General features: G+C 38.5%; 1 protein-coding gene across 1 annotated transcript; it reads left to right on the top strand.

Moving 5' to 3' along the window:
- Nucleotides 1-2783: 2783 nt before the first annotated feature.
- On the top strand, nucleotides 2784-4165 carry LOC120256962. Its single transcript, XM_039264617.1, has 3 exons — nucleotides 2784-3022; nucleotides 3206-3723; nucleotides 4095-4165. The coding sequence occupies exons 1-3, from the start codon at nucleotides 2784-2786 to the stop codon at nucleotides 4163-4165; spliced, it is 828 nt and encodes a 275-aa protein (XP_039120551.1).
- Nucleotides 4166-14093: the final 9928 nt, after the last annotated feature.

The following is a 14093-nucleotide window of genomic DNA, read 5'->3' as shown; positions in this document are numbered from 1 at the left end:
GAAATTTAGATAAAGATTATAAATTTACTTGGATTTAAAAATTTTAATGGGTTTGAATTTAAAATTGCTTTCTACGCTATCATTGACATGTTCATTATTGAGTATTCATAAAACCCATTATGTGCATGCCATACAAAGAGATATAAATGGTTATTTAGAAGGAACATTGCAAATCAAAATCAAAGAAATTTTTTATATTTTTTTATGTTTTAAATTCCTTTTTATAATTTATTTATTGAATACCCAGCATATAAATATGACTTTTTTTAAAAATATTGTGTATTTACTTTATATTTACATAAATGTGCAGATTGTACATTATGTATGAGATTGCGTAATAAAAATACAATAAAGATTGTCTTTTTTTATTTTTTTGAATAAAAATAATTTTGTAAAAGATTAATAAAGATTCCACAAAACCTGTACAATTGAAAGTATCCAATTAAGTATCTAAAATTGGGGACCCTTTTTCTTAAAAGCTGTGGTCTTTAATTTTAGGAAAAATTATCTAAAGAGTTCCTGAAAAGTTTCAAATTTCTACAGTCCCTTTGACAATTTCATTTTCCCCTAAATCCCTCTTTTTAGAGCAAGCTCGCTTTAGCCCTTGCCGTTACTTCTGTCTGTTAACTTGAGGTAAAATGACTGAACTGCCCATGTACCCATGTGAGAAGGAAAAAAAAAACAAAAAAATTTCACTCCAAGTCACATAACATTTAATGTAAAGTATGGTCATATCTTCCAATGGCTTCTTTGTCAGAAAAGAGGTGATATTTCACTCCTTCTTGTTGCCATTGTTTTTAAACTTCTCCTTGTTTATCTCGGTTTGTTTGCCGAAGCTTCAATTTCGTCTTCCATCTTGTTTAGTTAGGTTGAAGTGAAGATATTTACACGCAAGTTGTTGTTGTTGTTCTTCTTCATCATCTTGTTCATGTTCTTCTCTTCGTTTTCTTCATCTTGTTCATCTTGTCTTCATCTTGTTCATCTTCTTAACCTACTTCTTCTTCATCTTGTTAACCTTCTTCTTGTCTTGTTGTTTTTGTTGGTGTTCTTCTTCTTCTTCTTCTTCTTCTTCTTCTTCTTCTTCGTGTTATTTTCCATGCTCTTGCGTGTTATTTTCCATGTGCTTGCGTTTGTAATTTAGCAAGCTTCTTCATTTTTTGTCATTTTTTTGTGTATGTAGATTCTTACAAGCTTTTTGCAATTTCATGTAGGCGTCATTAAAAATGGAAACATTTTTCTCGACGTGGGTCGCGATACAAAGGTGAAGGACGTGTGCTTCAATTCCACGATTTTAAGTTCATGAGGAGTCCCGATCAGTGGGTGAGATATGATGCATCTTTGGGCCATAGATGTTTCTCAAGTGAGAGTCGAGTTTGTAGACGCTGGCCGATCGTCGAGTTGCTTTTGACCTAATTGAGACTGCCGCTGATTTTGAACGCATGTGTAATATATATCATAGTTTCAACAAATTTGTCGTAGACATCATCATCGAGGATGTGAGTGTCTCTACAGATGGAAACCAAGCCTTCTTGATCCCATCGTAATACTATAACCACTGATCTCGTTGGTTACTTATTTTTTTGTATTCCATTGTTCTATATGATGGTATTGTAAATGACAAATATTTCATGTGTATTACTATATGGTGTTGTATGAAAAACAATTTCCCGTGTATAATATTTGTTTCCTGATATAATATCTGTTTCCTATGTATAATATCTGTTTCCTGTGTATTATTTTAACGCAGAGGGTCATTGTTAGACAACGTCGACCACAGTGGCAATAGTTTTCTGTCCCAACATAATTCTTCTGGGGCGCTCAGTATTGCCGGGTTTACTGATACACATGATGGTTCCAATTTACAAGTAGGCCAATGGTTTGACAGCGAAGAGCACTTTAAAGATTGCCTGCGAAGCTATGCTATAAGGAAAAATTTTGACTTTATATTTATAAAAAATGACAAACTTTGGGTGACTGTAAGGTGCGCTGCTAAGGAATGCCAATGGCGAGTGCATGCTTCTAAAGAGGGAATTCATGACACGTTCCGGCTGAAGACAATGCAAGCAACTCATATTTGTGGTGGAGGAATTGGTACTACAGCACATCCAAAAGCAAGCAAGAAGTGGATTTGTGAACATGTCATACATAAATTAAAAGAAACACCATTATATAGAGTTGTTGACATAGAGAAAGACATATTGCGTGACCACGGTGATTCATCTTCCATACAAGCGTGCTTGGATGGGGAAGGAGGTTGCGAGGTCGGTGATTTATGGTAGTGAGGTTAGTAGCTATGGTATGCAGATAAAGTATCCGAGACAAATCCCGGTAGCGTTGTTACCATTGACAAAGACGGTGAGCGGTTTAAGAATGCTTTTTTTCATTCGGGGCTTGTTTATTGGGTTTCAAGCATGGGTGCAGGTCATTACTTTTTATTGATGGAACCCATTTGCTGGCCAAGTATGGTGGGATTCTGCTAGGGGCAACAATGAAAGATGGCAATGATGGCCTATTCCATGTAGCATTTGCTATCGTCGACAACGAAATTGATGAGTACTGCACTTGGTTTCTCACTACTCTTGGGGAGGCCTTGTACGATGAAGATACCTACGATAAAATCTATTACATTCATATCAGATCGATCGAAAGGCCTGGTCAATGCCGTCGCTCAAGTCTTCCCCTTATCACCACATGGTTATTGCCTACATCATTTGGAGGCGAACTTCATGAAGACCTACTCTAGCCTCGGTAAATCTTTGCGAATGCAATGCTGGGCAGTAATCATGAAAATTGCGTACGCATACACTTCGAAAGAGTTCGATGATGCAGTTCGTGAACTTACATGTCTATCGCCCGACGCACACTCTTGGTTGATGAATAAGTCCGACGTTAATCATTGGTCGAACTTTTTATTTAAAGGATTGCGATGGTGCGAGATGTATTCCAATATGGCAGAATCCTTCAATGCTTGGATTAAAGAGGCATGGCATCTACCAACAACAAGCATGGTTGATTCTATCAGGTTAGTTGCTTACTGTGTATGGTTATGTGTTTGATGTAATATATAAGTGTTTCTGTGTGTAATAAAGGATTCCTGCGTATAGTTTTATATGAACTGTGTATACATTTATGTTTATATGTATAAATATTACTTCACCGTGTTTATACATATTGATTACCTGTGTAACTGACTGTCTTTTTTCAGGTTTAAACTTATGAATATGTTAGCCGAAAGACGAGAACAATCCAACAGGTGGGATACACACCTATATCCTGAAATACGGAAAAAGGTTGATCAAATGGTTGATGATAGTCGTTTCCTCATAGTAGGGCGGCCTACCGAAGAGACATACGAAGTCATTGACAATAAAAACAATGCAGCTAACCTCCAGTCTCGTCAGTGTTCATGTAGGAGGTGGGAAGTACATGGCCTACCATGCAAGCATGCCTGTGTCGCGATTATGCAAATAGACACGAATGTCTATTCTTATGTCGATGATTACTTCACAGTGGAATGGTATCATCGGGCGTATGCGAATCCAATATCCCCTGTTCCTGACAATGACAAACCATCTGACGACAACCATCAACTACGACTTAGGCCACCAATATCAAAGAAACGGCTAAGTCGTCCAAGGAGGAAGAGAATAGAGTCACAAGCCTTTGATGTCCATGAATTACACTATAGCCGGTGCCACGAAAGTGGTCATTATCGGCGATCATGTAATGAAGTCATTGCGGATTGACCATGCTAAAGCTAACGGTAGCGTATAATATCTAATTTTTCTTTCGCATGTTCGTTAGTAGGACCTTTTTAATTTTTTTCGCTTTACCTGTTTTATTTCTTTTGTTTGTGTGTAAACCTCAATCTGTGTATATTTAAATTTTGTTGTGTATGAAATGAATTTGTTTATGTATACTTTGGCACTACTATGTATGGAATATATTTTTCGTTGTATTACATCCATAATTTATGGCTATTTCGTATGTATGAAATGTAATTACATAACGAAATTTCCAATTACAAACAAGCATAGTCATTACAAACGCAAGAATTAACATGTAATATCATAACTATTCATGTTTGTTTCCAGTACCTTATATAATTTTGTCAACATCATCAGCCACAGCATTGTCAGATTCCTGCGCAGTTACAGCTGGATAATTGTTTAGGTCGACGGCAGTGTCGGTGTTCAATGTCTAGCCATTCTCCTGGTTCTCCTTTTCCTGCCTCACTTCATGGGGGGGAGCATCTTCAGTAGTTGATTCATTCTCGTCTTTTTCACCATCGGTGGCCTTTTCATCTTCTGTGTGCTTCTCACCTTCGGTGTCCTCCCCGGTGGCCTCCTTCTCACCCTCTATTTCTTTGTCACCTGGCCGTCCTTCTCCCCTGCGGACTCCTTCTCACATTCCATTTCCTTCTCACCTTGGCTGTCCTCCTTCTCACCCGTGGCCTCCTTCTGACCTTCGGCGTCAGTCTTCATACTAGTGCTTGGTATTATTCTTCTCTTCATTGCGTCTAGTAGTATACGGGCGACATAACGGAGACGGAGGACTTGAACGTCCGACTATGAAATAGACAATTCTTCCCCGTTTAGAAGCTGTTCTATATATCGCATGCAAAACACCGGACAATCAACGGTGTCGGGTGCCTGCTGGGGACAGTCACGGACATGCTCTAGTGGGAAGTGTCGAAATGGATTACTGGATGTGTTGACCTCGATGCATAGTTCAAAGAAATCCCGCTGAACAGTTTAATGGAACTTGTTAGTCACTAAATAGAAAAGCGTATGAAAGCGTAAAGTTGTTCCAGAATATGTTTTTCATACGTACCATATCGAGGCGTCAGAATCGTGAATGTCTAACGTGAGGGACGAGTAGTGCATGTACTTCTTCTTCTCATTGTCCAAAACGAGCAGATGGTAATGTCCATGAAGCAAGATTGGCATAAGTATAAGGTCAGCTTCCTTGTACCTGTATACGACATCTTCCATCATGTACACTGTCTGTTCCGCTACAAATTGCAATTTCTGCATAGCAAGAGCTAGGGGCCGTGTCACAACTCCATGTTTCTTGAATGTCAATGGATTTGTTAGCAATTCCACATGGAACATGAGTATCAAGGCATCCAATACATCATAGTTGACATTTTCCTTCCCATCGAGGAGGACAAACAGATGGCCACGGGTGGTATACCCGTAGTCTTTATCATCCCTCCATATGAAGGAGCTAGATAAAAAAAGCACAAAGTCATATGTAAGTACACACAAAACTAAATATGCACCCATGAAAGTAATATATATACACAGGAAATACATATCTTTACACAGGAAAGAAATATCTATATACAATAAAGTAAATTATATACACTAGAAAGTAATATCCATACACAGTCTAATATGCAATTGAAACATGCACACATATATATATATACATAGAAGAAAAGTACCCGTCGACGTGTGTGTTGAGGAAGATGGTGAGGGATGCTTTTTCGAATTGCTTAAGCTTTCCAAATCCCGGATAGGTATTCTTCTGTGGTAGGAACTCAGTCTGAGCCTTCTTTTGCTCCTCAAAGTACACATGCGCTTCTGCTCGAGGCTTGTATTTGACCAATGTCATAAGCGGCACTTCTCTCGGTTTTTCCTTTCTCAAACTGTTCAAGGACTGAAGTAATGCGCCTACAGCGCGTAATGCTGTTGCCTCCTCATTATCTTCGGAGTCGTCACTCACGATGGAAACCTTTTCAGCCGGTTTGTCCTTCTGTGCTGGGACCCTATTCCTTGTAACTCTCTTTGGTTGGGCTTTTTTGGGTGGTGGGGCTCTCTTTGGCTGAACCTGCTTTGGAGGTGTCTTCTTCACTGGGGTATATTTTGGTGGAACTCTTTTCGGAGGTGGAATGCTTTGATGTGCATCTTGGGCAGCCATCCGTCGTGTAACACATTTGGGTGGAGCATCTTCAGCCTTTACTGGGATCTAGGTGGCCACTGGGGCTTCAGGAGGTAGGATGTCAGACGGAATTTCACCCGTGGTAGCCTGAGCAGGCGGGGCATGAGTCAGATTATCATCTATTCCGGCTTCAGGAGCTGGAATTTCATCACCGGGGATATGTGATGCAGCTTCTGCCTCTTTTTCTTGAGTACCGGTTGGTGGAATGTGAACATCCTCGGAAGCTTCTTCATCCTGCTATGTAGGAATTTTCGCACTGGCTGTACGCTTCTTTTTCCAATGACGTGCCACCCTTTTAAACCTAAAGCTAGGAGTAGGGGAAGGTCCTGACGAATGGGGATGACTGATATCCGGTGCCTTCATAGGGGGTACTGAATCCCTGGGCCATGACAGTGACTCGGACCTTTTCCGCTTTGAATCTTTGTGTTCACGCTCGTCTATACGAGCTTGCAGGTCACGGAACTCTGATAATACTTGTTGCAATAAACGCCGCATGTCATCGGCACCTTGCGGAACCTCCTCCGGCATTTTTACCGATGACTGTCGACAGCCAATTTCTTTAAGGGTGGTTGGAGGGGATTGATTCTGGCGTCGCTTCTTGGTTAGCTCAACGCTTGGCTTTTTCCTAACGGCCGGGCCCCTTGTTTGTTGTCGGGATTGCCTTGTATAGTAGCCCGATGGTGATGATCTACCAGAGGTTTGCTTCTGATCATGCTTAATATTACCAACTAACATATTCTCCTCGTTGTTAGCTGGTACAAGCACCGAGAACTGGTAAGTAAACACAAAACATCGTTACATTAGGATTCGATATTGTACACAAGAATTCTATAATATACACAGAAACCAATAAAATATACACAACAAATGTAGTACTATACATAGGAACGTAACATTATACACATAAAATGAGTAATGTATGCAGTAGAACATTGTAAAACACTGGAAATAATACATTCATCCAAAATACCAATCATTTTCAACAGCAATAGGATTAACTTACTTTCCTCCCTTTGATTGAATTCAGCAGCGGCTCGATAGACGCCGACTTGATGAAATTGGAATCTCCATAGCACATGAGACGCGGTGACTGGCCTATTCTTTGTTTCTTCACACTGCCCGTCACCTCATAAAGCCAAATTATCAGAGCAATGGAGCAACCTCTCAAATATCCTGCACTAGGGCACTTTCCCTTACAACGAAGCTTGACACGGCCGGCTGTCGCAGGGATGTCTTCCATCATCCACTTGTGAGTAGCATGCGCCCATGCATAATGGCCGAGTGACCCTAGATCGTCGGCGTACCTTGCTACAAATGGTGGCGCATTTAGACAAGTGTTGGGGAATAGAATTGTCATCATGAAGTACGCCACCAGGAGTTTCACAAAGATCTCCTCATCGCCATGTTTGCTGCGTACAATTCTTAGTAGGTTATCTTTGATTGCATCTCGGTGACGGTTGTGCATTTTATGTAGAGAGTTCTTCTAAAATTCTAACTAGACCCTCTAGTGCTTGAAAGAGACAGAATCTCCATGGCAACTAAGGCCTAGGATGAGAGCGACATCTTCTGTTCTAAACGGGAGCATACTTTGTCCTATCGTAAACATTTGGCGGTTCGCATCGTACAACTGCAATACCGCATCAAGAACCCCTTGCTCTTGCAGTACAGGAGTGACGTCCATAAAATGGGCAAAAGGCGTACCACGGAGTATCTCCCAATGCCGCCTGTTCATTTGTTTTTTCAACTCTGCAATGGTTTCAACAACTGGGCCCAGATAACACCGAGCTTTTACAAGTATTGTTGCTATCTTCTGATTTATATAAAAAAGGACAAACACAGACTCAATCACAAAGAGATAAAAATAATAGTACACACATCAAACTAGACAGTCTACATAGGAAAAGCGACAAACTTTACACAAGAATGTCGATATTATTAAAGGAATCATACAACATTACATAGAAAATAAGGAAGGCCACACAGATAACCCTTCTTCCATTGCAATCAGATATGTCTTCTCACCTTCGTGCGGCCTTTTTCCCTTGAGGTAAATCGCCAAGATTCCACAAAATGTCACCGGAGATCTTTGACGAAGAACAACTCTGCAATGGAAACCGGGGATGAAACTCGCCGGCCATCTCGAAGATGAGGTTTTGCAAGAGAGGAAATGAGCGAAAAAATGATTTCAATTTTTTCCACCGATATAAGAAGACGGCGAAAGGATGTGCCGGTTGGATGTGATGATTGGAAGATAGGGTTTCATTCCCAAATCCCAACGATTCGCAGTCCAAGCCATGCCGCCAGCGGTTCCCAAGGAAAAGCAGGGGTAAAAGCGTTAAAACAGCCACTCCGAATTCAACCGCATTTAATTCAAAGCACATAGGGGTAGCAAGGTCATTGCACAACGCAATTAATGCCTCCCTCCCCTCCGTCAATTGCTTTTGGGCTGAAACGAAATTTGCACAAAAAGTAGGGACCCCTGAGGAAACACAAACATTGGGGGGATTAAAAGGGATTCTTGAAAGTATTGAGGGTTTTTTTGGTACTTTCCCTGTTAATTTTAAAAATGGTAAATATATTACCATTTCCATTCCCACCTAATGGTCAAATTCAAATAGTTAAATTACAATGGGTAAAAATTGTAATGCATTGTATCTCACCAGAGCAAAAAACCTCCTTATATAAACCTTGTCATCTAATTTTTATTTTTGCCTTATATCCTCTCTAATTTTACTTTCTTTGTTTTATAAAAGGCAAAAAGGTCACTTGCTTTGGTAACTACAATGGTTCTATCACTACAAGTGACAATATTATTATATTTTTCTCATACGATCAATATAAATTTTTATAGAAATGATATCTTTTTAGAAATTTTAAAGAGAGTCATTGCAGAAAATATAAAAGTAGCTGATAGTCAAAGAATGCATATCAAATACTGGTTGGCAATTTCTTCAGGTTATGATAAGAATAGCTATCGATCATTCAAATTATGTAACAACCGAGATGTTTGAATGATGTTTGATTGCCACTAAAATTTTCCAAATATTCAAGTTATTGATTTATACCAAGAGCTTGATGTTACAACTTCGATCGATGGTTCTTCTCAACAATAAATCAACAAAGATGGCATTATTTTGCATAATATGGGAAGGGAGAGGACTTCATCGACATGACTAGTTAATGGATTTAAAAGGTTCTTAGCAAAATAGAGGACATGGGATGATATACAATGAATAATTGATGATGTTACTATTTGAGCCTCCAGTATATATAAGCACATTTGATTCAGAAGCAATGCCCACACTAGAACTCCCGAAGTACCCTTTATTATATGCCAGTATATTAAGAAGTACAATGACAGATAGGGAATTTCATGTAGCCACATAGTTTTGGAATAAAAAGACGATATTGTAATAGTGATTAAGGATTTTCTACCATCATAAATTAAGGGAATATAAAGTAATTGAATCTGATTTGACTCAACATTCAAGAAGATGTAAGTCATATGGAAATGGATGTAGTTGGAGGGTTCATGCATCCTATAGCAGAAGAAACAGATTTGGGAGATGATGAAACACAATAATCCTTATAAGTGCCATTAGCAATCTTCTTCCAAGATTGTTCGAAGCTGGGTTCAAACATAATTTCTTAGCACATAGAGGCAATGGGCAAAGAAATGGCATCCATTAATGTATCTGTTCTGATAGCTAAGATCATGAATCATTACCGATAAGCATTGACATATAAAAAAGTGTGTGGTATCAAACAAAAAGCAGTTGAAGCAACATTCTTCAATAGGGAGGAGCCATACAATGAGCTATACCAAAATGGCTACTAGTGTTACATCAGTTTGTAACTTGAGACAATAATTTGATCTCTGGACTCAACCAACATATGACGGAAGCCAATAGGTACACGCTACTCGTGCCTTCTATAGACTTGTTTTTTTATATATATAGCTTTCCCTAGTAGATGGAGGCTTTCAAATATTGTAAATGAGTAGTGCAAATAGACTACTTACATATGTATAAAAATATAAAGGGACTTTGCTGATAGTAATAATAATAATATCTTTTTAATTACATTTGCCCTTGTTAAGGGAGAGACTCTAGATCCATGGCACTTTTTCTTAGGCCATTTGAGCACAAACATGATATCACTTGAAGGAATATATTTTATATCTAATCATTATCAGGCTTTCACAAGGGCTTTTAAAGTAACTGGTTATTGGATGAATCTTCCTTATGCCTACCATATGTATTACATCAAACGTTTCTCAACAAATTTCATGCTTTGTTTCAAAAATAAAGAAATACAATGGATAGTAGTTAGTACTAGTAAGTTTTAAATTTATATTTTGGTAAATTTAATTGTAAATTGCTATTATTTTTTAAGTTATATTTTTTATCCTTATGGGGATTAATCTAGGTTATTCAAAAACTACTTACAATTTTAATTATTGGTACACAAGATAGAGGCTATGTGCTGGTTAGATTATATACCGCAAGAGAAGTTGACTCAAGCTTTTAACAACGAAGGTTAGAGGTATAGTCATGTAATCGATTGAGTTTGTGCTGAGTAGTTGGAAACTCAGTACTCGACACTCAGCTTGAGTTCGACTCAATACATAAATCGGGCTCACTCGATTAAGTTTAATATTGGTTAATAAACTCGATTTAATCATTGATATTTTTATGCTTGAGCTTGAGTTGAGCTGGAACTCTAGTATATATACATAAACGTAATTTTACAACAAAGTAATATATATTGTATATATACATGCAAATACAACTATTCAATTAAGCTCGCAAGCACTAGAGTCAAGTATTAAGATGCTTGAACTTGGCTTGCTCGATTATTCGAGCTCAAGTTTTACTTGACCATAATTGAGTTTGAGTTTTCCCCGAAATCGAGCTTAAGTAACTTGCAAGTAATAGTGTACCATTTACATCCCAAAGTATAGTCTTATAACTAGAAAACTTATCGAAAGTGGTAATGTAGTGTTGAAGAGGACAAGGAGCCTTCCTAGAACAACTTTGGTTAAGTCAACTTACTTTTGATTGGCTAAGTTATTTGTAAGAAAATGTGTGTAGTTGCAAACTTAATATGCATTTGATCAAATATACTCTGAAGTAATAATGAAAGCAATTAAAAAAACCAATAAGCAGCATGCGACATTTATGCCCTTTGATAACTGCTTGTGTATTAGTAATACGAAGTATTATTTTCTTACAATGAGCGTTACTTTTCTCAGATTATATCGCTTATACATGTGTATTTGTGTTACTTTTGTGCATGTAGGGTTGTGGAGACAAGTACGGAAGAAAGAAGCCAAAGTAGATCATGAATGCACGTTGTTGATGAAATCTTGGAGTGAACAAATGTGAAGACACAACTTGTGCTCAAAAACATATGAGTGTGTGCCAACCTCTGTTGTGCTCGAGTGAACATGCAAATTGGAGGGGCACAAAGGCAGTCACACTCATGTGTTCCGACTTGTGCAATGCTAGCAAGATTATCGTCAAATGTGATTTTGTTGAAGAAGCAACGCGATTTACCGCATGAATGTGTGCACATTCATGTGGCCTCGATGAAAATTATGAATTCGGGAGTATTTTGGCAGAGTACTGTAGTAGGTTACTTTAGCAAGCCAATGTAGCAAACCACTGCAGTAGTTACTGTTTATAGGCCGCTGAAAAATCAATTCCTACAGATTCACATGGGTGTGTGGAAATTCCACATGCCCGTGTGGATGCCCGATTCCAGCCCTATTTAAGTCGCGTTTTTAGCCTATTTGAAAAATCTTTTTCCCATCTTTTGCCCATCTCTTCACCATTTTTGGAGACGTTTGCGGCTAACGTTTAGAGGGGCTTTGGCAAGGCTTTTGGAGTGGTTCTACGTCTTTCAATAGCGCATTCCTTCAGAAGTGAGTTATTGGGGGAGCTTTCGTCAACATCGATTCGGCGAGGTGTGCCCTAGGCTTGACGAGGGAAAATTTGGAGAAGATGCGGCCACTCCACAAGACCATCGATACGAATACCAAGGGGGTTTTCCTTATGGATTGCATGTTCTTACTTTCGATTTCATTAATGATTGTATCTTGCTCCACGGAGAGCTAAACCCCTAGTGGGTACTTGGACTTGTAAACCCTAAGATGATATTGTTTCTTTAATATTTCTATTATGTTTCTTTAATTGATGTCTTTAATTGAGTTCCAATCTTGAATGCTCGTTGAATGGGTTTTCCCTTAGAGTGACACTAGGGTTGAGAGCCTACATTGGTAATCCTTGTGAGTGAGTGACACACCATGAGGGTTGGACAAAGCAAGATTGGAGAGGATTGAGAGGGTGAGTCGAGAGGTAGCGGAACGTCCCCTTTCCCCTTTGGTGTGATTTATCCTACCTCCGTGTTCCAAGAGTTCTTCGAGGTTACAATAGAGTGAAGTGCTAAGAGAGGACCTCCGTTGGGGTTTAGTTGCGTAAGCAACAGAGTGAAGTGTTGAAGTAATCCTTAGTACTGGGGGCTTAATTGTGACTAGGGGTCTTTTGCCTGGACCAAAGGGTTGGATCTATGTTAGGGAATATGTTTTATCACTTGGAGTCTCTAGAGATTTAAGCAACATTGCACAATGTGAGGTGTTAAGACTGAGCGATTTCTCCGCCGAGTCATAGTGTAGGGCTAGTCACGGTTGACCTTAGGTTTGGGACCGTGTATTTTAGGATTTCCATGACTCATTAAGTATTAGTTAGGAGGCATAATAGTTGGTTTTGCACTTGAAGCAATAGTCCTAGGGGATCAATGTCCGGGTGCCCCACTTTCTATCGATTGCTTTTCCTCTCATTTTTTATAGCGTCTTTCTTCCTTCTTCTTTCCTTATTTCCATTTTCATTGATTTTGTTCACACCACTATCGATTCATCTTCATTCTAGTTAAATAGCAATCTTTTGTGTTTTTGATCACTATTCCCTATGGATACGACTACCCACTCACCAGAGTATTTATTACTTCGAAGAACCTGTGCACTTGCGGTTCACACACAAAAGGGTGTTGTCACCTTTCAATTTGATCATATACAAAATTCTTTCATGGTAGATGAAAGACATCACCATAGTATAGTGGTATTGCCGTAAGTTACCGCATTGATCTAAGAGCACAATGGTGGGACCACGGTGAGTTTTAAACACTTCAATTTTCTTGTCTCAATATTCTTGCAGCGCACACGTATATTCATCTACATTAGTAGGAATATGTGGACAATCTTTTCATGTTTGACATATTTTTTATATATATCATAAAGATTTTCAGGCCAAGTTAAATGAGGGATACTGAAACTGTTATAATAGTCCACTTATATGCCTTATTCTTATGTTGCAAACCCTTTTTGATATGAAACCTTTTTTAAAATTTATGAGGATTTGTAATAATAAGGGAAAGTGATCAACTAAAGTATTGTTACTCATGTTGAAATGAAAATCATAATGGTCACAAATTGTCCTAATATTGTTGGTCCAAATAGTTAGTTTAGGGATGCAAGTGGGGCTGGACTGGGTTGGACGGAGTGGGGAATGAGATCCCCGTCCGCATCCCCGCTTCCCACTGAGTGGGGATTCCCCGCCTCCAAATTTCCTGTGGGGGAGAAATTTTCCCCGCTCACTCCATTATCTTGTATGTGTTGCTCTTAATGTAGGTTTTACGAAATCATCATTATTTAAACAATAAGCAACCTATTGTAAAGGGAAAACAGTCTCAAAAGAAATTATTTAACATATTAATTGTTTTTTTCCCATCATCCACATTCATTATTTATTGAAAGGATCAAAAGAAATAATCTATATTGTACTATTTTTGAAAACCCATGTACAATCTCGTACCTAATATACAACCTGCACATTTACTTAAATAAAAAATAAATAACAGCATTTAAAAAAGTTTATAAATATTATCTCCATTTTATAATAAAATAAAGTTACCACGAGCACAATAGCCGGTGTCATTATTTCTAATGTAAAAGTAGAAGAGTTTGATTTTTTTTTTTGGCCACATATTTAAAAAGCATTGGTGATGCGGGGTTTGTTAACGTTAGAAGTAAACAAATAAATAAAATAAAGTTATCCGGAACTTACAACGATGCCTTTTGTGTTTATTGT

The sequence above is a fragment of the Dioscorea cayenensis genome, unplaced genomic scaffold (genome assembly GCF_009730915.1).
Source record: "Dioscorea cayenensis subsp. rotundata cultivar TDr96_F1 unplaced genomic scaffold, TDr96_F1_v2_PseudoChromosome.rev07_lg8_w22 25.fasta BLBR01001757.1, whole genome shotgun sequence".
Taxonomy (NCBI): Eukaryota; Viridiplantae; Streptophyta; class Magnoliopsida; order Dioscoreales; family Dioscoreaceae; genus Dioscorea; species Dioscorea cayenensis.
Note: the sequence above shows the minus strand (reverse complement) of the source record. Positions and strands in the feature narration are given on the sequence as shown.

What these genes read in the sequence shown, in the direction of transcription:
- LOC120256962 (XM_039264617.1), top strand. Translation starts at nt 2,784, where the DNA reads ATGAAAATTGCGTACGCATACACTTCGAAAGAGTTCGATGATGCAGTT. An exon ending in AGCATGGTTGATTCTATCAG is followed by an intron (nt 3,023 to 3,205) that starts GTTAGTTGCTTA and finishes GTCTTTTTTCAG; the next exon opens with GTTTAAACTTATGAATATGT. An exon ending in TGGTCATTATCGGCGATCAT is followed by an intron (nt 3,724 to 4,094) that starts GTAATGAAGTCA and finishes GTTTGTTTCCAG; the next exon opens with TACCTTATATAATTTTGTCA.